The sequence below is a fragment of the Borostomias antarcticus genome, assembly GCF_949987555.1.
Source record: "Borostomias antarcticus genome assembly, chromosome: 5".
NCBI lineage: Eukaryota > Metazoa > Chordata > Actinopteri > Stomiiformes > Stomiidae > Borostomias > Borostomias antarcticus.
This window is the reverse complement of record NC_140238.1, coordinates 27,082,063-27,107,178: the sequence shown is the minus strand read 5'-3', so window position 1 is coordinate 27,107,178 and position 25,116 is coordinate 27,082,063. Positions and strand designations below refer to the sequence as shown.

At 45.4% G+C, this 25,116-nt stretch overlaps 1 protein-coding gene across 2 annotated transcripts in view; it reads left to right on the top strand.

The window, feature by feature from the left end:
• The first annotated feature begins 849 nt into the window (after nt 1–849).
• The window catches only part of rnf216 (ring finger protein 216), a 31,104-nt gene continuing 6,837 nt past the window's right edge, over nt 850–25,116 (top strand). The window contains exons 1-13 of one of the 2 annotated variants that reach the window (XM_084438131.1): nt 850–910; nt 4,582–4,711; nt 4,958–5,067; nt 13,004–14,506; nt 14,724–14,800; nt 14,908–15,010; nt 18,378–18,539; nt 18,682–18,775; nt 20,662–20,804; nt 21,173–21,223; nt 22,043–22,180; nt 22,355–22,503; nt 22,613–22,691. In XM_084438131.1, the coding sequence (XP_084294257.1) occupies nt 4,651–4,711; nt 4,958–5,067; nt 13,004–14,506; nt 14,724–14,800; nt 14,908–15,010; nt 18,378–18,539; nt 18,682–18,775; nt 20,662–20,804; nt 21,173–21,223; nt 22,043–22,180; nt 22,355–22,503; nt 22,613–22,691 (2,670 nt within the window). In that variant the 5' untranslated portion in view covers nt 850–910; nt 4,582–4,650. Of the gene's footprint in view, nt 911–4,581; nt 4,712–4,957; nt 5,083–13,003; nt 14,507–14,723; nt 14,801–14,907; nt 15,011–18,377; nt 18,540–18,681; nt 18,776–20,661; nt 20,805–21,172; nt 21,224–22,042; nt 22,181–22,354; nt 22,504–22,612; nt 22,692–25,116 lie in introns of both variants that reach the window. The other variant, XM_084438130.1, reaches the window with a different exon arrangement.

Sequence of the window (25,116 nt, the reverse complement as noted above, 5' to 3'; positions counted from 1 at the left end):
ATTTAATGTTGCTATTGTGTTTATTGAATGTCCTCTTGTGCAAATAGCACGTACAAACTCAAAAAAAGTGGAAATTGCTATGTTATACCTTTAAGCGCCACCGTCACTGCTGCCACTGTCCGCACCCATGCGCACTCTTGCCAACCCCGCTAACACAGGGCCCCCCCACATAACACATTTAACCCCTGATGTCGTCCACAGACAATGAGAGTGCGGAAATATATCCATGATACCCCTATTATGTCATCTTTGCACTGGCTCCCTGTCTCTTGTAGGATTTAATTCAAAACCATTCTCTTACTTTAAATGCAACCATGGTAATGCACCTCCCTTCATTAAAGAACTATTCACTCCACTAAACCCCTCCTGCAATCTTCAATCTGGAAACAGGTTGCTTCTTCATACCCCCAGCAGGACTGGGAATCCCTTGGAATGCCTTCCCTGACAATCCGAGGGCACCACACACTGGGTTCTTTTAAGACTATAAGCATAGTTATTTAGAAAAGCTTTTTGTATGTAATGTGTCTATATATTTTATATAGGCCTATGAATTAGGCTACTGTCTCTGTTTTTAATTAAGCTTTTAATGAAAAGTGCTTTATAACTAAAAATGTATTATTATTATTATTATTATTATTATTATTATTAGTAGTAGTAGTAGTAGTAGTAGTAGTAGTAGTAGTAGTAGTAGTAGTAGTATTAAACTGCACTGTAAATGGTGGTATCGGCGTTACCTAGAACTTGGTTGAGGAAAGTAAATACCACTGTCCAGAGCGCCGCCCCCGACGTAGCCTGAGCGTATGACGTGGTCCCGACACATGTTTTGGCAGTTTTGTTACGATGTCCGGTGATTAACTATCAGTCGATCAAGAAACGTTTATGGGCAAGTGACGGTTTATTACACTCAGAGGTATGTGTGAGGTATACTCATTAATACAGAAAGATCATCACCCGACGACAGAGATTATTTTATATGCTGTGTTTCTGTCACTGCACGATAGATACGTTATGTTGTTTAGCTAGCACAACATACTGCTGCATAGTCCACACAGCGAGTCCAACTAATTACTCGCTAGCTAGCTAGCTAACCTGCCTGATTTGTGGGCTGTGTATTTGCTGGAAAATCATGTGAAAATGACGTTGTCAAGGAAATACAGCACAGCCGAAAACCTTTGCGGTTATACTTGTATTTTAATACTCGCAGTTAGCTACCTAGCTAGGATAGCTAATATCGTTTGAACTGATTGTAGCGTAGCTAGTCGCTAGCCTAGCTAACGTACTCAGACCAGGGGGTACGCGCTAGCTGGCCATACTGTAAACATGGGCTTATCTCGATATTATTGAACTGGTTTTGGACTGGTTTAGCACTAACTAGATAAGCTAGGCTAGCTGTCATTCTGTCTTTGTATCAGCGAGGGCTACGTTAGCTAGCTAGACTAGCAACAACGTTATTTATCAGCTATCTAACGTTAGTAAAGTAGTACCTCAAAGTAATACCTCTTCCCTCACAAATTAGCGCGTATATACGGGTATTTTAAACTCGGGGAAGCCCGCTATCTCCTTTCCCATAGGCAACAACAGTGAGATTCAGGAAGTGAATTTCGTCTTCATTCACTCCATTGAAGTTTAACAAAATGCTTATATAAAAAGTTTTAAACCGGAAACCAAGCCAACCAACTGGGAGATTAATCATGACTAGAGCTGTCCCGAATACCATTTTACCACTTTGCGAATACTCTTTGACCCCATTTACACCTGACATTAAAATGCGTTTTGGGTGATCAGATTGCAATCTGATAGTGCTAAATCACAGGTGTAAATGCACCCAAAATGTTTTGAAGACGGACTGTGATGATCAGCCACACCAGCTCCGGAGGTGGTCAGGAACACATTGTGACCACATTGAACACAAGTGTAAATGGAAAATGTATTTTCAATCCACATACAGTGATGTTAAACCATTGTGGCATTCGGTTGTTTGAGCTAGATAGAGCAATCTGGATACGAGAGGCATTTTAATGCTAGATGTAAATGGAGTCTCTGGCAGCATTGCATAAACTAGCCTTGGTGTAGGTCGGTATACTATTCAGGTCTACACCCCAGTAAACTGCCCTGCCAGGGACCATTCATTGTGCCATAGACTTTTCACTCGGTCTACATTACTGCATCTACAGGCAATATTATTTCATTACTCGCTGAATTGAAGATATTTTTAGAAAGATGAAAGCTATGCGGTGGCTGCAGTTGTAGCCCCCCTTTTTATATATAAAGCAATATATTGCACTTAAATAGCACATACTCAGCTATTATGGTATCCACTAGATGGGGGGGGGGGGTCTACAACTGTAGCCATCTCTGGTTTGAACAGGCGAATCCAATTTTTGTGGAAAAATTAATTCAGGTACAGCCTTATTATTATTCAAAAGTAAAAAAATAATAATATTGCCACTAAAATGTGCTCACATTAGGCTACATTTACACAAAATGTATGTTAATCATTTGGTTTGTGCAAGACTCATCATAAATATGTGCAACAATAAGAATGAATGACTAAACTCCAAGAGCCAGCCTATTCACTCACCCACACATGATTAAATCATGGACAAATACTCATCTAGCAAGCTAATCAATCTAGCAATCTTATAATCTACAAGTAGCAGGAGGCAAAAGTTGCACAACAAGGGAATGACTGTCTGGCGCATTGCTCAGCTTGTCACTGGTAGATATAGGCTGTGTCCCAAACAGCTAAAATGCTGCATTCGGAGGCAGGGAGGCATCAAGTCATGTCCCAATCGAATATAAAATACTGCCTGCTGAGGAGCCTCCGACTGGGCAGATTTTGAAGGCAGCACAAATATCTCTCGTTGGTCAAGATATCCCCCAATCGAATGCACCTGCTCCACTTCTCAGATTAGGAGAATCTCAAACAACTGAGAGCAATTCTGTCTGCATGACTGTTAATATGTCACTTTTATTAAGTTTGCATATTTTTTCAGGCGAAAAAGTAACCATATACAGTAGATTCCTAAAATGTAGCCAGTTTATAAAAACAACCGGTTTATATATCTAATCTGGCATCTGTTTGCTACTTCTGTAGCTAGGCTAATGCTAGCTAGTTATGTTATGTTAGTGGCTGGTTACCTTTTTAACTGTGGGGCTCAACAGAAACGTTGGAACCAATTAACAAGTTGTAAAATTATTTGGGGGCCAATATCTTTAGCTAGCTACATAGCTTACTATATTGTTTTCTTAGCAGTTGGTATTCAAACAGGATTTAAAAAATGAATTTATTCCTTCATCTGAGGCTATAAATTACTGTGACCGTCATGATTGGATGGCGACAGGCAGTCAAATAGACTACGTATCAGACAAGCATTTATTTGGCAACATGTTAGTTGGCCAGCATAACCATTTTGATGGCTTTCTGTTTTGACAACTGATAAGTTGATGTTGCATAGCAAACTAGCCTGCAAACACTTTTTCCAGAATTATTTTTTAGCGATGATGGACCGACAGGTATTTTAGCAACCTGTCATCACAGCATCGTTACACATTGCTGCCTTGGAAGTCTGGTTCAATCCAGACTCTTTTACAGGCAAGTTTATACAAAAACACTGCCTCCAAAGGGTACTGCCAAGCTAGACAGCAAGGCAGCAAGCAGCTGCCTACCGTTTGGGACACAGCCATAGACTATGCAATGCAGCCACGTAGGGATTGAGAACTAATAATATTCGGTATTCGTTTGTTCACACCAGAGTATTCAAAGCCTATAAAATGGTATTCAGGACAGCCCTAGATTCAAACAGCCGACCCTATGATCGATCCTATGATTGACCCTATGACCTCCTGAGCCACAGCTGCCCCTTAGAGCCTTATAGCCGTCAGTAAAAATTGTCTCTGTGCACATCCCTAGTTAAAACAACTCTTCTATTGCTGGGACAGTGGCTATAATTTAGCAAAGGAATAGCCAGCCACTACACTAAACAATGAGGATCATGGTAGTGATTTCTCTGTATAATACTCATAACCCCCTTAATAATTATCATGGAGCTAGGTTTGTTGTTCCAGCAATCCTCAACACTTCTACTACACTTCCAACTCTACGCAACAACCCAAAAACCAACTACAACCTTCAAAGTATGGCAGGTTTCGCTTCGATAACTTGAATCTCAAACTGATCACGTGACCGAGGCCTCGTTTGTCATCAATCACATGCTTCTCGGAAAATTATAAGAGTCTCAGTACGGGATGTCAGCAGAAACTGGCCTACGTGCTCGACAAACACCTCGGAACTCATACATAACATCACTAGAAAAAGTATGTTTTCCTTTTTGTGAATTCTGGAGCTCCCATTGATGTTGACATGGGGAGGCGTGGCACCTGAACTCTGTATTATCTGTGGTGGAAAACAGGGTCGAGTCAAGTTGAGGTGGTAAAATGCAGTGGAAAGCCGGCAAAAGTCACATGATTAGTTCGGCCCTACAGGTTAGAGGGGATGATAATGAACTTTGTACCTCTGCTGAGAGGACTAACGTTGGTCTTTACCCATGTTGTGTGTGTGTGTGATGGTGTTGTGCGTAGAGAGGATGGTGGTGTGTTGAGTGCTGGCTAGAGTGTGAGAGTAGGTGAACTCAGGGAGCCTGTTACATAATGGCAGATGAAGATGATGATGTTATTCACCTGGCTAGCTTCAACATCCACCGCAGCCAAGGTAAGACCTCTTAGATACCCACATTCACCCATGCACCCGAAGCTAAGTTACCAGTTACTCACAGACAGACAGATACACATAGGACAGTCCCATATGTCATAATCACACACAAAGTTAATTGTAGAAGGATAGATGCTATTGTGGTATGCATTTATTGATCTCTAGTGTAAATTGCACAAAATATGTTAATACTGTGGTGTTTGTGTTTGTTTGTGTGTGTGTGTGTTTGTGTGTGTGTGTGTGAAGGCCGTCGGGCCCGGCGACAGACGATCACCATCTCGGATGACTCCGACGAGGAGTCATTGATTCCGGTACTCAGCAGGCCTGTGCTGATCCCAGACGAGCCTGACGATGATGTAAAAATCCTGGAGGTATGAGCGTTCCTCACCTCTTATCACTACCCTCTTGAATTGCTCAGCCTAACATTAGGTCCTTTCACTAAGGCTAATGTAGGGCTGCTCGATTATGGCAAAAATCATAATCACGATTATTTTGATTGAGATTGAGATCACGATTATTAAACACGATTATTCATTGAATTTTTTTTTTAATCAAAAGTTTTAACATTTTCTTAACAAATCAAATTATTGACTTTGATAACAATTAATTTATTAAATGTTGACAGTGGCTTTTCTTTTTAACAATGTTCTTTGGGAGACAAATAGTGAACCTTGACCTTGAAAATAAATTAATAAAAGTGCCAAAACTGATAAATAAAGAAGCTTCAAAGCACCGCCACCACCACAGAAGAAGACTACCTCGGAAAAATAATTTCACTAGGACAGAACCAGTGGCGTGTCCAGACCTTTTTGACTGGGGTGGCCCAAGTGGGGAACTGACTTATGTAGGGGTGGCATGAAGTACGAGTGCACATCGGGGCGGGGGGCACGGAATAGCATTAATTTACCATTTTTGTCTCTACTATCCATATCTACTTTAATTACTTTATAGTGTCTTACATTCCTGTGTTTAAAGTTTAATTTAAAAGATACACAGACCTACCAATCTCAACAGAGTGACACCATACAAATGTAATATAAAACTTCCATACTTTATTCTTTAACAACTTGTACAGTACTGTATATACAAAAGAAAATGCACATTCTCAGAGTAAGTGCCAACAAACTTAAAATAAAGTACGGTAATAATGCCAACAATATTGAACGGTCACAGTATAAAGTAAAGTGCCAATAAAATAAATAAAATAAAAAACTGTCACAGTATAAAGTAAAGTGCCAACAAAAAAACCAGCCCAGATACATTTAAAACAGTTGAATTCTCCTGTTCTTGTGTTGGCTTGCAAACACTTTTATAAAGTCATCCATGTTCAATGCCTTAGCTCTTCTTGACTCAATGCTTAGCACACCTAAATGGCTTAGCCTGCTATCTACCATTGTTGTCCTCAAATGGTTTTTAATTAGCTTTAGAGCAGAAAAGCTCCGCTCACAGGCAGCACTGCTGACTGGAAGGGCTACAGCTATTTTGCACAGCCTGAAGAGCTCATGAAACACCTCTTGGTACGGTTCTAAAAACACAGTCAAGTCTAGAATGCTTGCCAACTCTCTTGCCCCACTCTCAGCCTTCCTTTTCAAAATTCTCCTAGCCTGGTGAAGCTCATGAGTAAGATCTTCTTGATCACAACCATACATTTCACCCAAGCCAAATACTTGGTTGTCTTGAAGGAATGTACTGCTTTTAGGGTTTAGGGCCTGTAAACCCTTCATTATTAAACAGTTAGGTTTTGAGAACCTTCTTTCCAATTCACCAATCATGGAGTCAAGGATGGGGTAGAGTAGTCTCTGTCTGAATGTATCTTTGTCATCATTACCCTTCCGCAGGCCTATAGTACATGTCACATAAGACCCACCAAGTTTGGAGCTAACTTTTTGTGATCTCTTCTTCTCACCATTCTCAACAGCTATATTGCACTGTTTGGCTGTCTCTACTATGTCATGCCACAGTTGATCACATGTCTCAGTCCTGTACTCCTGAAGTGTATCGTGAAGTGACTCCACCATGTCTACTGCCATAGCTAAATCAACTGAGGGTGACTGTAGCAGGTCAGAAAGCAGCTTTGTGTTTCCGAACAGTTTTCGGAAGGTTGCAAGGAGGGATATGAATGTGAGGTCAATCTGTGCAAGCAAACCTCGAGCATCAGTGGATCTGTCTCTATGATTTTCTTCGCTTATATTTTGAAGGACACACAACACAGCTGGTAACCTATCCATGAAGTTCCTGCAAGCCAATGCTCTACATGCCCATCTTGTGTCACTAAGTTTTTGTAACTCCCTAGGCTGGCCCCCATACATCTCCTTTTGAACATTCAGCCATTTCTGGTGCACATAAGATCCTGACATGTACACATAGAGCTTCTCAAGCAGTGAGAAGAAGCAATCAGCCTCTGGAACTGACTTCACAGTGTCAACTAAGACCAGGTTCAGACAGTGCGCATTACAGTGGACATAAAACGCATGTTTAGCCTGTCTTAATTCTGGCTGCCACACCTGTGTGTTTGCCACTCATCACTGAGGCCCCATCATAACCTTGTCCAACAAGATTTTCTTTGTACTGAAGGCCATATCTTTCTAAACACTGGATGATCATTTCGCTGAGCCCCTTAGCATCTAGATGTTGGGCATGTTGGAAATCAAGAAAGCTTTCATGCACAGCCCCGTTGTAGTAATACCTAACTACTAATGACAGCTGCTCCTTCTTTTTCAGATCTTTGGTTTCATCAGCAATGACAGAGAATACCTCACTCTCCTTCACTTCCTTCACAATCTCATCACGCACCATACTTGCTAAGCACTGCAGAATTTCATTCTGTATGGTATTGCTTGTGTATTTTGCATTGCGTTGTCCCTTCATTTTTTGGGCTACCATAGGATTGTGTTTAGCGATCATTTCTAGAATTCCTAAGAAATTCCCTTTGTTGTCATATTCTTCCGATTCACGGTGACCTCTTTGTGCTATATTCTGTGTTGCTGTCAAAAGCAGTACATCTGCAACTGTTTTAATGTAACTGCGATTCTCTTCAACTTTCTTTTTGTACTCTTTGTTAATCATATCTAAGATAGAAGAATCTGTAAGCAATAGCCTCTTGTGCTCATTCCAAGCAAACATGGCATTAATGTGAGACTCAGATTTCTCATGCAACTTAAAGCCAGCATCTTTGTACGTTGCTTTTTTCCAGTGTGAAAAGCCTGATTCTGAGGAGAAAACAGATTCTGACGCGCCAGGCAGGGAGAAGTGTCTGCATGCGTAACAGTAGGCTGAATCTTTGCTTTGTGAGTATTCAAGCCAGGAATTGTGGTTAAACCACACTGGATTGAACGCCCTCCTCTTCTCACCTTGGAGGGTTCTTGGAAAAACCTTTAAACGAGGCTGAGAGGGACCTGCTGCTCTTGACTGTGAAATATCTGAAAGTGACAAAAGCATGAGAATCGGATCAGTGTCATGTACTTGTTGGGACAGAAGTGCTCATTGGGGCATTAGTACAGATGAAAGAATTGAATTAAGTACAATATATTTCATATGAAATATTAAGGCATACCATGAGGTCCAGGTGGGGCCACAAGGGCTGCTGCATCACCATCCCCACGTGTCACTGCATGGCCTGCAGGTACTGCTGGATGGTTCTCAGTGTCAGTGTCATTGTCAGAGAGTGGCTGACTTGACACACACACCTGAAGTAATATAGGGATTTTAACAGTTGTATCAATTTATTTGTATGTCAAATTAGTCATATTTAGCTTTTTCACACCTGTATTGTTAAAAATAGGGCTTTGCCCTGAATCTCAGTATAAGCCACTATAAGTATAGCAAAAGTGAAACATCCCCATCCCAAGTCATAGCAGATAGTTTTATAAAGATGCATACATTACATACCCTGATGTGCAAGTGAAGATGAAGGGCCTTCATCACCAGTATCCTTGTCTGAGTCTACAAAAACACATACGTTGTCATCAGAATGATAATAAAATCAGCCTTTTTGTAAGTAGGCTAAGTGGTATGTTACGCAACCCAGATGACTAAAATGAAATAATGACTATTGCACTTCTACACTAATTGAGAAGTTAGTGTCAACTTTAGTTTCAATGTCTGGCAATTAACCACAATGTCATTGATATTATCAAGGCAATCAAATAAGTGCTTACTAAAGAGAAATCTGGAACTATCAGGATTTTACATACCCATGTGTACAGCTGAAGCTGGAGGCTCCTGCTGTACATCCCTAGCAGAGTCAAGCTGGCTCTCATCCTCAGACTGACTAGCACTGCTGGCTTCTGCTGCTCTGTCCTGCTCTGTTGTTTTGGATTTCTTTCTTTTGAAGAATCCCTGAATGTTCTGATTTCTTTTCATACTGTAATAGTCGCATGTCATGATGCATGTCACTATATCTTGCACAATACATTTAGCCTAATTATGAATGCATGAATGAATGTGACATGCAAAACTTACTCAGGCCTAATGTTACAAAGTTAGAAGAGATACAAGACAGATTTACATACTGTAACGTTAAGTTAGCTAGCGTTAGCATCAGCGTTAGCATTAGCGTTAGCATTAGCGTTAGCATCGTTGACAATAACCAAACAATGATGACGACAGGTTTGCTAGTAAGCTGAGTCAGGAAATAATAAAATAAGATGGGAAAACGTTTTAGCTTTTAAACCATTCACACATGTGTATCAATAAGTCTACTCACATCTTTCAGGAGCTTAGCAAGAATCCCTGGACAGGTTTGCTAGGCAGCAAGCTGAGTCAGTCGACAGTCGCGATGATGACAGACCTGCACCACATATCGTGAAAATCAAAAAACGTTTTAGCTTATTACAGTTCAAACTTTTTAAACCACTGACTCATTGTGTGTAACTGTTATCAATAATTCTAGCTACTCACATCTTTCAGGAGCGAGTAGCCGCAATCTCTTCTTGATGTCTTCTTGACGTCTTCTTGTCGGTTGAAAATGAAAGTTCGGTAGTCACACAATTCAAATGTTCCCGCCTCCGTGGGCAGATAGCCAATCATAGTTTAGCATATGGGGTGGCACCTGGGGTGGCCAATCAGATTCCAGGGGTAGCACGTGCCACCCCTGGCCACCCCCTAGACACGCCACTGGACAGAACGTGTCTAAATAAGTTATTTAATGGTAGCGCCGAGGCTTCAAAACCCAGCATTTGGTAAAATAGACCCTTTTGCTTAGGTAAGTGACGTTTCATGTTTATCTGACACTTGTAAATATGAGCGCCTCTCCTAAATAGGCCGACACCGATTTATTTTGACGGCAAAGTGAATGGACCGGGAACTGTTGTCTGGCATGAGCGAGCGGAATGCACTGAGAAGGGCTACTTTGAGGGGCAGCTACGACTGTGTAGCAAATTTTACACACCGTGTCAACTTGGTCCAAATCTGTCTCCGCGAACCCATAGTGTTTCCACACCACTGACGTTGTTTTAGCTCTCTTGTCCACCTCTCTTTCTGCTGCCATAATCTTCTTCTTGTCGTGTTTTGTTCGAGAGGAGCATGCGTGCGCCTCGATTGACAACTCGTCTCGCTTTGAAGTGTTTGTTTTGGGGCTTTGGGGGGTGGGGGAGGGGCCAAGCACAGTATAGCTCTGCAGTGTAGGGTGCGCTTGATTTGTGCAAAATCGTTTTATGGCGATTATTTAGTTTTAATGATCGTTGACAGCCCAAATCGTAATCTAGATTAAAATCCTATTAATCGAGCAGCCCTAGGCTAATGTGTAACCGAGGATGTGTTCAGTTAACCTGTTTCACACAACCATCTGAGAAAGCTTCGTTCAGGAACTTTGGAAAAGGGCAGGCACTTCCAAAACTACTCGGCAGGTGATTGGATGAACCCCATCTATCACTGGTAAATAACATTCTTACCAAAGCCAGGCGGGAGAAGAGCGAAAACATTTTTTCTGTAGAGAAAAGTCTTCAGTGTCGTTCTTTGCTTTTCTTTCAATTAAGAAATACTCTCCAGTTCAGATTAGGGATTCAAACAATTAATCGAAAATCCATTCATTGATCGTTAAGGATTTGTTCGAGCACGTGAAATTTACTCGATCTACTATCAAACAACGTGGTAGCGGAACAGCCATCTCGGGAGAAATGCAGAGAAATCCACAGCGGCATATTTTGAAAAATGAAGCGGGCCAAGCAAAGCATTGTGTGGGACCACTTCAAAAAGCCTATACGTACAACACGACAACAACAGCAATGCTCTATCGCTTGAAGAACGTTCACTTGGACAAGTTGGCTCTCCTCCTCGTCTCACCTGCAGCAAACTCACCATCGGCTCAGTGTTAATTACAATTAGTCAATGGATTGATCGTTAACATTACCAATGATCGATTCAGGGACGTGCCTACAATTTGCAACCCTAGTTCAGATATAACTGATGCTATAACAACATCTACACTAACCTCCGCCATTGTTGTTTTGGAACGAACAGTTGCTTCCCACTGTTGTCACACCGAAACCCCACCCGGCATGGCTGCTAGTATTTCCTCATAGAACGCTGATTAGCCAACTGTTTTCTGATCGTGCACAAACGGATCTCTATTGAGCTTTGCCAGAATAATGTGCGGAGTGAAACAACGTGGGCTCGCGAGATCAGGATGTTCTCACGAGGCTAGTGTTCAGTTGGCATGAAAACAAGAACATCTTTGAGTCAGTCATGGTGCCTCTTAAATGTATTCATTAACTTAACCAGCAAACATTTTCACATGTTTTGTCTACTGAACAACATTAGTGTTTCCCCTATATGCATCTGAAATATGACCTCCGCTGCTAGGAGAGTATATGCTGCTCATAGGCTCAGTATGCTGCTTGCACTCCGACCTCAAGTTTGCGACAGACCCACATAATCTCATTTTCCAGGCCGATAATCCTATCCATCCAAATTATTTAAATACATTACATTGCATGCACTGTCATTACATAATTTAATTTGATCATAATCATCTGTATTGTGGGCCTATAGTAGCCCTAGGTAATAATGTAAATAAAAACAACAAATACAGTAACATGTATGCGATTATGCACACACTTGCATTCACTCTGATGCAAATGCGCTCCACATTCATTTCACCAATTCATTTCAATCAATTGCAAAATGTAGCCTTGGTCTTGATCTTAAATAAAAGGCAACAAAAACAACATAAGATTAAAAAAGATTAAAACATCAGTATATATTTTCAAGCTGTTATGCACTACAGACTTTTTCTTCGACATTGTGGGGTTCATCTTGGATTCTTCTTTCTGTCATGTCGGTTATGAAAGTGTAATGAAAATGGCATCCGTGCCTTCTGCAATAAAATAACGGCCAACACGGTTATGAAAATGGGGATGTTTGACCTGATGTCTTTATATAAACCATATAATTAGGAGATAAGAGGCCAACTTTGCAAGCGGGAGAGAGAGGCTGTGTGGGATAGAGCCAGAGAGACAGAACGCGGGTAGGGAAGAGAGCCCAGCACTCCAATCCAACAATCCTACAGTCACACTCAGAGCTAAAAAAGGATGTTCAGTTTTTAGGTAGGCCTAATTCAAAACACTCCCGGTTCACCCTTCTATTTTATTAGTGTTATGTATTTTTTGTCTAACAAAGTATAAACTTTGTGATTGCTCGACCAAAAGAATATTGGTCGACCAAACAGTTGAGCAATCGAAGTCAGCACTACTAATTAGATCTAACTAACTAATTAGATCATTGTTCATTTTTATACTGTATTGCAGTGTAGGCTAATCCTTGTTTTTTGGAATCCAAACAAGCAGTTTTGCTTCCGTGTTGTGCTATTCATGAACATCCCTTGCATAATTCTGAACAGATTTCTCATTCAAATTCCTCTGTAATCTGCAAAGCCTGATTGACTGGTAGTAAAACATAATTGACAATCAAAGGTTACGGTTTAAAATGTGGAAGTGTCAAGTTTTCGCTGCCTACAGCCCCACAACCAACTAAGGAGGATTGCACCCTAATGCCCTGTAACGGGCGTGGGCGTGTGCTCAGAGGCTCCTGGTCTGACATAAGAAGTCGGTTGGTGAACTTCGCTCGATACAGGCCGCAGGTTCAGAGTAACCACCAGTTCATATATTTTTCGCTAACCCTGCCAGAGCCCGAGATAACAACCACCATAGAGAATGAATGGGCACATCTCATTCAACAACTGTACATGATTCACTGTGCACTTGTTTACTTTACTCTCAGGTAGGAACTTCTGTTTGTCTGCTTTTATCATTCTATTTGGATTCCATTTCTATGCATCCGTCTCCTCTTCTGTAGCCCCTGACTCCAATAAGACGGCGTATGATTCGTCCAGCAGCACCATGGGGCAGGGCCTCAGGACACGACAGACCAATCATAGAGGTGGAGGAGATTGTAGGTCCGACCGTCACGGGCTCCGTAGCTGCAGCTACCCCCTCAACTTCCAGGGACGCACAGACCAAAACCCCCACAAAGAGACCCCTGATCCGACCTCAGACTCTTCCCCAGCCTGTAACCTCCACATCTGACCTGCTCAGACTCTCCACACACCCCCAGCCCGGAACCTCCACATCTGACCAGCTCAGACCCTCCACGTCCACACACCCCCAGCCCGGAACCTCCACATCTGACCAGCTCAGACCCTCCACGTCCACACACCCCCACCCCGGAACCTCCACATCTGACCAGCTCAGACCCTCCACGTCCACACACCCCCAGCCCGGAACCTCCACATCTGACCAGCTCAGACCCTCCACGTCCACACACCCCCAGCCCGGAACCTCCACATCTGACCAGCTCAGACCCTCCACGTCCACACACCCCCAGCCCGGAACCTCCACATCTGACCAGCTCAGACCCTCCACGTCCACACACCCCCAGCCCGGAACCTCCACATCTGACCAGCTCAGACCCTCCACATCCACACACACCCAGCCTGTTACCTCCACATCCACCCAGCCTGTAGCCTGCATATCCACCCAGACTGTATCCTCGTCTACCCACCCTCAGCTTGGGTCCTCCGTATCCTCCCAGCCACAGCCCCTGGCTAAGCCTCCCAGTAAAGACGCTCCAGTGGCCCAGGCCCAGCATCAGCAGGCAGGGCCTGTTTGGGATTCTCAGGTCCGTCAGGCTCCTCCTCCGCAGCCCCAGAGCCAGCAGCTCCGCCCCCTCCTCCAGCCTCGTCCCGTGCCCCAGCGCCCCGCCGCGGCCCCCACCGTGCTGATCGCAGCCGCCCCGGAGAGACTCGGCCCCCCAGAGACCGGCCACCGGATCACCCTGGGCAGTCAGGCCGCGTCGGGGGCCGACCTGAACCCTCACCCCAACGCCAGAGCTCCGGGGCGGGCGCCGGAGCGGAGGGCGGTGCCTCTGGAACCTCAGGTGGTGGTGATGGTCAACTTCCCCGCCGCCAACCTTAACGCCAGGGTGCCTAACCCAAACCCCAACTTCAGAGTTCTCGAGGGGGCTGATCCCGCCCCAGTTCCTAATCCAGAAGGGGCCAACCCTCCACCTGCACCCAGAGTCCCGGAGCCTAACCCTCTAGCCCTGGTTTTCGGCCCTGCCGTAAACGCAGCGCTTTATCCTCCAGCTCCTGCCTTAGCTCCGGCCCCTGGCCCCCCGGCCCCTGCACCCCTGCCCAGGGTAAAAGAGGAGAGACCTGGTCCCTCAGTAGCCTTAGCTCCAGCCCCTAACGCCCCTAACGCCCCAGCACCCCTGCCCAGGGTAACGGAGGAGAGACCTGGGCCCTCAGAACCACGGGAAGGCCAGGAGCAGCCCCACGTCAGAGCGCTGATCAAAGGGGTGGTGAGTATTAACGCTCTTCACTCACTCACACACACACCTAGGGCTTCTACACACATACAGATAGAGCCTGCTAATCAGGCAGCATTACGCCTAAACATGAAGCATAAACAACCTTGTTTATCTTTTGTCCCGCCCTCTCCCTCTCTCTCCTTAACCCCTCTATCTCTCTCTCCCCCCCTTTCTCTCCCTCCCTCCCTCCCTCCCTCCTCCCACCTAGTTGGATCTGCTCCCTGATGTCCACGAGGCCTACGTAGCAGAGTTGATCCAGAAGAACGACATCAAAGATTTGAATGCGTAAGCAGCCGCCGTCCTGCACCGCTCCTCGCTATAGTCCTGGACTGCGTGTGAATGTATGTGTGACCCCCCCCCCACTCTGCCTCGTCCGCGCCCCTCTGTGCCAGGTTATGTAACATGCTGCTGGAGACCCCGGCCTACCCTCAGCGAGAGATGGCGGCGGCCGCACAGACCAGCATCCTTCTGGAGACCAACGACACTCAGACGCAGGTTAGCGCGCTTCAGAGACGGGTCGATGAACGGAAGAGAGAGGCGTCAACGGGGTGTCGCCGTCTCTGAGAATGAGAGAAATATTGTTTTGGGAAGTTGAGCGTGTATAGCTGCATTTTATTTGGGTGTAGTTGGCATTTAGACTGGAAGTGTGTGTGTTAGGCTTGTCACGGTACTCGGTACTTCGGTACTAATTCAGTACTTACATTGCTGCGGTACTGAGGTACCCGTTTTTCCATGGTGCCGAAGGTTTTATATTTAATTTGCCGCTTGTCGTCTTCTACGCTGCTGCGTGCTGCCATCCAATCACAGCGCACCACCCATGACAGCAGCGTAGAAGAAGACAAGCATTTGTTCATTTTGTGAAAATATGAGCCGGTTTTGAGCGTAAGATTGAACATGTTTATTAGCAGCGCATTTCTTTCAAAACCATGCGTTTTTTGAAGATGCAACCCTCCTGCTTCTGTGAGTACCTTTGAAATTTCTCTGCAATACTTTATCGAGTAGTTTTGATCCCAGAACCAAGCGGAGTGACCGTTGAACTTGATTTCGCTAATGGGGGGATAAGGGACTGCTAGTCCGTCAGGTTAGCAGTCGTGTGAGGGGCTAGGCTGTGGGAGTGACAGCGTGTAGCATGTTATGTTTTATCTTTCAGTGCTAGTAGACCCAAGTTTGGGGAGATGCCATTTGGGGAAGAACCGTGATGGGGATCTCTGTTCCTTTTTATGACCTGCGCTAGCCTCTTGCTAGCAAGTTAGCGATAGCACTAGCGTGTAGCACTGTTGACACTTGTCATGTGGTTTGTCTAAATAAACGCATTGTCATTCAGTCGAAGCTGTGTGATGAGCGAGCAAGGGCGCTACACAGTTCAGTTGAATTGCTGCTTGCGGTACTCATGCACGTTGTACTTTACACGCGTGCATGTGAGTAAAAATGGTACCGAAATTGGTACAGAGTACTGTGGAAATTTACTGGTACCGGTACCGACTACTGAAATTCTGGTACCGTGACAAGCCTAGTAGGGCTGCACGATTATGACAAAACATAATAATTGCAATTATTTGCTTCAAAATGGTAATTGCGATTAATAATTGCGATTAATATTCAATATATAATATTAATATATAACTAGGGCTGCGAGCAGCATTGAGCGGGCCCTCGCACCCCACGCATGTCGGGGTGCGGCGCCATTAAAGGCTGTGCTATTTCGGTGTCCTGTACTGAGAGAACCTTCCATTCACCAGTAGGTGGCGCTCTAACCGTGACTCAATACCGATGCATAAATGTGTTCAGGACGGTACCTTGATGAAGTGTGAGAAATGTTGTGTAAATCGGACAATGTATGTAGGAGTTATGATGACTTCCTGCTTGACCTGTAGGCGGCGCTATAAGTATGACTCAATACTGACCTACAGATGTGTTCAGGACGTGACCTTCATCAACCCTGAGCAATTTGAAGTAAATCGGATAACGTATGTAGGAGTTATGAGTACTTCCTGTTTCACCAGTAGGTGGCGCTGTAAGTGTGACTCAATACCGACGCATAGATGTGTTCAGAGGGTGACCTTCATGAAGCGTCAGCAATTTGGTGCAAATCGGATGATGTATGCAGGAGTTATGAGGACTTCCTGTTTCACCAATAGATGGCGCTATAAGTATGACGCAATACTGACACATAGATGTGTTCAGGACAGAACCTTCATGAAGCGTGAGATATATCGGACGAATTGGATAATGTATGGAGGAGTTATGAGGACTTCCTGTTTCACCAATAGGTGGCGCTATACGTATGACGCAATACTGACACATAGATGTGTTCAGGACAGAACCGTCATGAAGCGTGAGATATATCGGACAAATTGGATAATGTATGTAGGAGTTATGAGCACTTCCTGTTTTACCAATAGGTGGCGCTATAAGTATGACGCAATACTGACACATAGATGTGTTCAGGACAGAGCCTTCATGAAGCGTGAGATATATCGGACGAATTGGATAATGTATGGAGGAGTTATGAGGACTTCCTGTTTCACCAGTAGGTGGCGCTGTAAGTATGACTCAATACCGACGCATAGATGTGTTCAGAAGGTGACCTTCATGAAGCGTCAGCAATTTGGTGCAAATCGGATGATGTATGCAGGAGTTATGAGGACTTCCTGTTTCACCAATAGGTGGCGCTATAAGAATGACGCAATACATTCACACAGATGTGTTCAGGACAGAACCGTCATGAAGCGTGAGATATATCGGACAAATTGGATAATGTATGGAGGAGTTATGAGGACTTCCTGTTTCACCAATAGGTGGCGCTATAAGTATGACGCAATACTGACACATAGATGTGTTCAGGACAGAACCGTCATGAAGCGTGAGATATATCGGACAAATCGGATAATGTATGGAGGAGTTATGAGGACATCGTGTTTTATGGCGAAATGTCAAACTTTGGCGGGGCGCCACGGCAAGCGTGTTTGGTGAAAACTCAATTTTTTTGATAACTTTTGATCACAAACGTCTTAAGATGAAGCTGACCGAATATGAAGTTGATCGGATGAAATCTGTAGGAGGAGTTCGTTGAAGTACGAGGCATGGAAATGGTCAAAACACGGACAAAATGGCACATTAAGAGCAAAATGGCGGACTTCCTGTTGCATGTTGGGTATAGCTCCAAGAGACATTTAAGTGTGGCTCGATGAAATACATATGCCCTCCGAATTTCGTTCGCCTACATCAAACTGAAAGGTGGGGCTCGCCATTTGAAACTTTCCAGGGGGCGCTCTTGAGCCGTTTTGCCACGCCCATTTCCGTCACCCATGAATTATCAAATTTTTCACCGGGACTGACGTATCTGCAAAGTTTCATCCGTTTTCATCGATGTTCAGGCCGCCTAAAAGGCATTTGTTTGGAGTAAAGAAGAATAATAATAATCCTTCGAAATTCAATAGGGCCTCGCACCGCCAGTGCTCGGGCCCTAATAACCAAAATGCTCCCAAATCACGGACGTTGATCCCTTTCTTGTTACTAACTCACTTACCTCGTTTTCGCTCATTTTTTCACTACTCACGGCTCTTCACTACTCTTACTCTTGTGACACTTGTCTTGACCTACTGCTATCTGTCTTCTCAGTGAAATTGCTGCGCACAGCGCACTCAGCGGGAATGCATATGATTTGTCAGACAGCATAAGCTCCTGTGATTCGTCCGTGTAGTCCTAGCACACTCAATTCTAAGCAAAATTATTAATCACATTAATTGCGGCCTTTTGCGATTAGTTAATCGCGGAGGTTATGATCGCGATTTCGATTAATTTACGATTAATTGTGCAGCCCTAAAGCCTAGTGTGTGTTTGTGTGTGTGTGTGTGAGTAGACGAGTGAAGACCTGTTCGACTATGCCAAGCTGGGCGCAGTGGGACCAGAGACTCTGATGCAGGCGGCCGATCTCCTGATGGGAGATTTCAGGATGCTCTGCTGCCAGGACATCAAATGGGCCCTCAACGCTCTCAAGGGACACTATGCAATCACTCGCAAGGTACTCTGACACACACACACACACACACACACACACACATGCATATGGACACACACACAAACACTTGTCTCCCAGGCCTTGTGCTGTGTATTATAAGCCCTGTTTCTCTCGATCTGTGCCTCTCCTCCTCCCTCTCCCCCAGGCCTTATGTGAAGCCCTGAAGAAGATGAAGCAGAACGATGTAGCAGATCCCTCAGGGAAGAAACGCTGCTCCATCGACTTCACATTTGAACAGGGTAACACCTCATGTCTGCCTGGTGGATGCTTTACACTGAAGTTTACAGAGACAGGCTCACACACACACACACACACACACACACACACACATTCTCACACAGGTACTCACAGAGACAGGCTCACACACACACAACCACGTTCTCACACAGGTACTCACAGAGACAGGCTCACACACACTAGTCTTGGGCGGTATTACTGTTTACGGTGCTATAAAATCTGGACGGTCTCGTCAGTAAAACCGTCTAAAGAATTATGCAGCAATTTCTGAATAAAATCGATTATTATTTTCGTTGTTGGTGGTGGTCGTGGTGTTATTATCATCATTTAATCGTGTTAACAACACTAGAACAGTTTAGAACGCACGCACCTTCCGCAGCCGTCAGTCAGACAGACAGTCAGAATTGTAGCCTACTGTAGCCGGTAGGCCCTACACAGTATAATACACAACAACGATGACAATAATAATAATGTTTAGATAAATGTAGCCCAGACCAGAACGGCAGGATGTCTTTTTCGGAGGCTCTCCGTTTATTGTCCAACAAACCGTAAAGCCTCTGTCAACGAAGCCCCTCTCGCATACGGTCTAGGCTACAAGAAATGCGCAAAGGAACTAAATCCTATAGGCTATTATTATAAAACTAGGCCTATAGGCCGCCTATGCATTTGATGGTAAAGTGCACATAGAAACTGCCTACAGTAACGAAATGGCTATTATAAAAGTAGGCCTACACTATCGCCTTGATTGTTGTTCACATATAGGCGTTTCATACACAGTCCGTCTACCTGCTGCCATGGATGGGACTGTGCGTGTGCAGCACTGACACGAGACGAGCCATGCGCATGCTTCCGCTTAAAGACAAGTAACGTTTCCGCAGTCACTGGGTTATTATCGTCTCTATCTCGTTCCTTGTTTGAATAATAATTTAAGGCTAGACGTTCGCGAGTTTTGTGCAAGCATGCATCGGCATTTGGCGTTTCTGTGTAGCCTACTCGAACTGGCTAGCTGGTAACATTTCGAGAATATATTATAGGCTGACAGTTCTATTTACTGGCTTGGCCTGCGTGACAGAGGAATATGACTATTGCAACTTCGAATCGGGGAGAAACTGCTGGAGAATGAGATGATGATGTAGTAGGCTATGATTGATGAGTGGAATGGTGAACACTCCCCGAGACCATAAACGTTGAAGCAGGGAAAGTGAGGATGACAGCTTTATTGAGGTTTTGTGGACATGTGCATGTTTGGGACAAATACAGTAGGCTACAGAAAGGTAAGCATACAATTCTCCTTTGCACTGTTGAGTAATATTTTTTGGAGTAAGGTTAGCTTCCGTTTTGACATAGGGTGACAAATAGACAATGCGCCGTTCACTGTAGCGTTCACTGTAATTTTCGCCGCGCGCACCATTATCCTTCCTATCCAACGCAAATGACAGAAAATAAAAAATAAAATCATAAAAAAACAAGAGTCTAATCACGGCGTGGCCTCCCTGTGCGGGGTTTAATGAATTGAAGCCACCTGGCAACAGCAGCGTGCGCTGTGATTGGTCTACTTACAAACAAACAGCCTTTTTTTAAAGAGGGCTCCGGCCGCTCCGCTGGCCACGCCGTAATAACGGTAATACCGACTACCGCGGTATTTTGTGGAGACACAACCACATTCTCACACAGGCTCACACACACACAACCACATTCTCACACAGGTACTCACAGAGACAGGCTCACACACACACACACACAAACCACATTCTCATACAGGTACTCGCAGAGGCATTTTACTCCCCCACCAGAACCCACATTTTCGGAGACACACACATTGTCACTCCTGTTCTGTAGCTCCAGGCTCAAGAGACACACACATACTCACTCCTGTTCTGTCCTCCAGGCTCAGTGAAATTTGCCAAGAAGATGTACTTCCTGGCAAACAACCGCGTCCGCCGGGGCAGCAGAACACAGGGTGCCGCGCTAGAGCCTTCACTACAGAAGGAGGTCTCCTTCTACCAGCAGAAGGCCAAGGAACTAGCAGAGGTAGGCTGCCCCCCCCTCCAACCACCACACACACGGCACACACTCTTGTGTACTAGCACACTCACACTGGGGGACATATTCAATCTGCCAAGCAGCCCTTAAGGGTAGGAAGATTTTAAACCTGGAGGCCTCCTGGCCAGTCCGAACTAAATACAAGGATACACCACTGGCTTTATTGATTTGATTGTCACACTATGACATATGATGATGTGAAGAAGAATCCCACCTCCCCATATCTCTCTCCCTCCTCTCTCTCTCTTTCCTCTCTCTCTCTTTCCTCTCTCTCTCTTTCCTCTCTCTCTCTTTCTCCCTCTCCCTCTCTCTCTCTCTCTCTCTCCCCCTCTCCCCCTCTCCCTCTCTCTCTCCAGCATGAGGATTTCCTCCTGGCACTGCAGGTGAACGAGGAGCAGTATCAGAAGGTAGGAACACAACCACTGGACTCCACAGTTAGCAGCCTATAGAACTACTTCCTGTTCCCTGCTCTCGCCCCGACCAGTTTAGCTGTTCCTGTAGAAGGGTGTGTCTGTCTCTAGAATGGTCCCTTTGAGTATCAAATGCAGGATTTCAAATGTGTGTATCTAGTTGGTAGTGTATGTGCCTGTTGCTGTGTGGTAAGTAGGGATGTGTGCAGTACAGTTCTGTACAACTAGTGTAAAACAACTATTCCCAAGCTTCTACAGCAAGTGCTAGTTAGAAAAATGGAGGGGGTTTCTCATTCTTGACGTTTCCTAACCCCTCAATGGCAGCCGATTTGCACTCGCAAGGCTACTGAAGTCACTCTCTCTCTTGTTTGCCAGTGCAAAAGCATATTTCAGCCTGCCATTACAGCTTAGCAAAGATCTCAATGTGATTTATTTTCTTAAATTGAAGAAGAGTAGGCTAGCCTATAGCCTGTAATGTTTCAGTAGCCTAAAATTTGATTATCACATTAATGACCGCGGATTTCAGAGAGATGCATTCGAAGGCAAATTTATTCAAACATTGGTCCACAAAAAATGATGCAAAAACAGTGCAAATAATAAAGTCTGACTAGCAAAAGCTGTGTCGTATATTCGTTTAGACGACTATCAGCACACATCCCTAGTTGTAAGAGTGTATATCTAAGAGTGTGTGTGTGTGTGTGTGTGTGTGTGTGTGTGTGTGTGTGTGTGTGTGTGTGTGTGTGTGTGTGTGTGTGTGTGTGTGTGTGTGTGTGTGTGTGTGTGTGTGTGTGTGTGTGTGTGTGTGTGTGTGTCTAGGACGGTCAGCTGATCGAGTGTCGCTGCTGTTTCGGGGAGTTTGCGTTTGAGGAGATGACCCAGTGCTCTGACGGTCATCTGTTCTGTAAAGAGTGCCTGGTGAAATACGCTCAGGAGGCAGTCTTTGGCTCCGGGCAGGTATGTACCTGGCTGTTTGTGCGTGCGTGTGCGTGCGTTTACGGGCAAGTGCGTTTGTTTTTGATATGCTGACAAGCTCTGAGGCTGGCTTTATGGTATCCTGTATCGCTCTGTAATTGGGTACGTTTGTTTCTGTGTGTGTGTGTGCGTGGTATGTGTGTGTGCGCGTTTCAGGCAGAGCTGAGCTGCATGGAGGCCGGCTGCCCCTGCAGCTTCCCGGTCAGCGAGCTGGAGAAGGTGCTGCCAGAGAACATCCTGGTCAAATACTACGAGCGGCAGGCCGAGGAGGCCGTCGCCGCCACCTGCGCTGACGAACTAGTACGGTACGACGACGCACGCGTGTAAGACCGCGTGAGTGGGATTACTCCCCCCATCACTCGCCAGTAATCCCCTAACTCACCGCGCACCCTTTCTCCCTCTTCCCCCTCGAAGGTGTCCGTTCTGCAACTTCCCGGCGTTGCTGGACAAGGAGGTGTCTCTGTTCAGCTGTCCCAACCCCCGCTGCAGGAAGGTGAGCTGTCCTCTCCTAGCCCCGGCCTCCTTGTTCTCCAGAGTGAGATGTGAGCAGAGGGGGGGGGGGTTGAGAGAGAGCGCTGGCAGTGAACGAGGGAGAGAGATAGTCATGATGTATTTTCTTGGGAAACACGTGTAATGTGTTTAGCACATGATGTCTACCATATGTGCCTGCATCTCGTGACTTCACAGTGGTTTGTGAGAGAGGTGGCTCGCCTCAGAACACCTCTGTCTGGTGTGGCTGCTTGCCACGGAGCGACGACCCAGGCCTGCGTACCGAAATTAAACCTTTAAGTGGTGCCTGGAGGCAAAGATTGATGGCAATGGACATAGTGTGGTGGGGTCCCGTGTGGTGGGGTCATCTCTCCCTCTCTCTCTCTCTCAGGAATGTTGGAGGAGTCTTACAATCAGCCCTCTGCCAAGGCTGTGTGTGTGTGTGTGTGTGTGTGTGTGTGTGTGTGTGTGTGTGTGTGTGTGTGTGTTTGAGTTACAGTAAAACCTCTTTGGTTTATCGCCACAGAGCAAACACTCTCCCCTCAGATTCCCAGAGGAAGGATACAGAGAGAGATTGTGTGTGTGTGTGTGTGTGTGTGTGTGTGTGTGTGGTTACTCAGCCTGTCCTCTCCTCCCCCCCTGATTTCCATGGTTACGGGGCTGCTCCTTCAGTAACATGTGACTAAATAGGCGTCTGGAGTTATAAGGAAAATGGGGGGGGTGTTATGAACAGAGAGGCTTTTGTATGTACTTGTGTTAAATCATTTGTCTGTCTGTTGTACTGTGCATGCATGGTGTGTGTGTGTGTGAGAGGAGGTCTCTTGAGGTGTCATGCAGTTTTGAGGAGCTTCCATCCTGCAGTTCTCGCCTGCGCCCTCTAGGTGGAGCCAATGCTCTGTGACTGCCGCTCTGCGCAGTCCAAAGTTGCGGCAACCTGCACATCTGCAGCCCATTACCCACACTCTCTCTCGCACGCACACACTAGACATGCTCCAGATGTGTATGACTCGTTCTTCCTGTGGGTCGGTGGGGTAATGTGTCTCAGCAGTAAGTCCGCCCTCCCCAGAACTCTCCCCTCAGAACCGGACAAGTAGGCGAACATGTATTTCGGCTTGTCCCCACCTAGTCGTCCTCCACTCGATGAAATCAAGGGGTGGTATTAATTTGGCCGTTAGCGTGTGTGTGTGTGTGTGCGTACGTTCGCCCGTCACACATGTACAAGAGCACACCACCTGGGGCGCTCGCCACAATTCATTTGTCCCAATGCCAAGTAAATTTAGCTTTGTACAGGAAAAACTATACTTGGTGTCTCAGTAAAACCAGAGTCTATTCTAGGCCGTCTACATTCTAAATCCAGACATTTTAAAGGAACAATAGAATATCATACCACTTCATTGCAATGCCTGTTTTCTTTTTCTTAATGTTTTTCTTTTTTATTAATGTGTGAATATTTCTGTCCATATTAGAATTGCATGAAACCAGCTAAAGCAGAGATTGATTACATCATCTGGGCTTACTACAGGTGCACAGGCAGTATGGTGTGGTGTGGTATGCTGCAAAGCATCTTCTACAAGCCTCCAAAGCTTCTCATGGTTAAATAAAGGCTTGATAAAATAGAATAAAACCAGGGTCACCATTCTCCACCTCCACTCCAGGCATTATTTTAAATTCAGATCCTTGTTTTCGGGCAGGGATGCATCATATACTTCAGGATAACCGGATAACCACAAGCACTGTAAACGTCTCTCCATTCTCTCTGCTGACACTTTCACAGGGGAAACAAAAGAGGTGTTTATTGCACGACCTCCCTCTCCCAATTGGCCACCGCTGCGCGAAACGCGCCTCGAATTAGCGTTCATCGACTCCAAACCGCTCCAAACACAACTTGCTAGGTTGGAGACTGGAGAGCATCCTTCAGGAGAGGGCCGTGTTGTGTAACGGCGAGCTGTGCGGTCAGGTCTCCCTGCCGCGCCTGCAGTGGGACCTCCCTCAATGACTCACTGGTTCACAGCAGCACCCAGTATCCACCAGACACAGAGAGAGGAGGGGGCCTGGACTGAAACAGCTGTCACCAGTCTGTCTGTCTGTCTCTCTCTCTCTCTCTCTCTCTCTCTCTCTCTCTCTCTCTCTCTCTCAGAGTCTCTCTCTCTGTCTCTCTCTCTCTATCCATGCATTTCTCTTTGAAATTTCTCTTTTAAAAAAAAAAAAAAAAATTCTCTCCTCCCTCACACTACTTTCTCAGAAACTCTCACACACACACACACACACACACACACACACACACACAGTTGTTGCACAGAAGATCCTGTAGTCTGCTCGGCAGATGCGGATCAGCCCACTGGAGGGGCGGGGCTTAGTTATGTAACTGACATACTTTCTCTGCCTCTGCCCTCCCCTCATACTGCCCTCTGATTGGCTGCACATCCTTC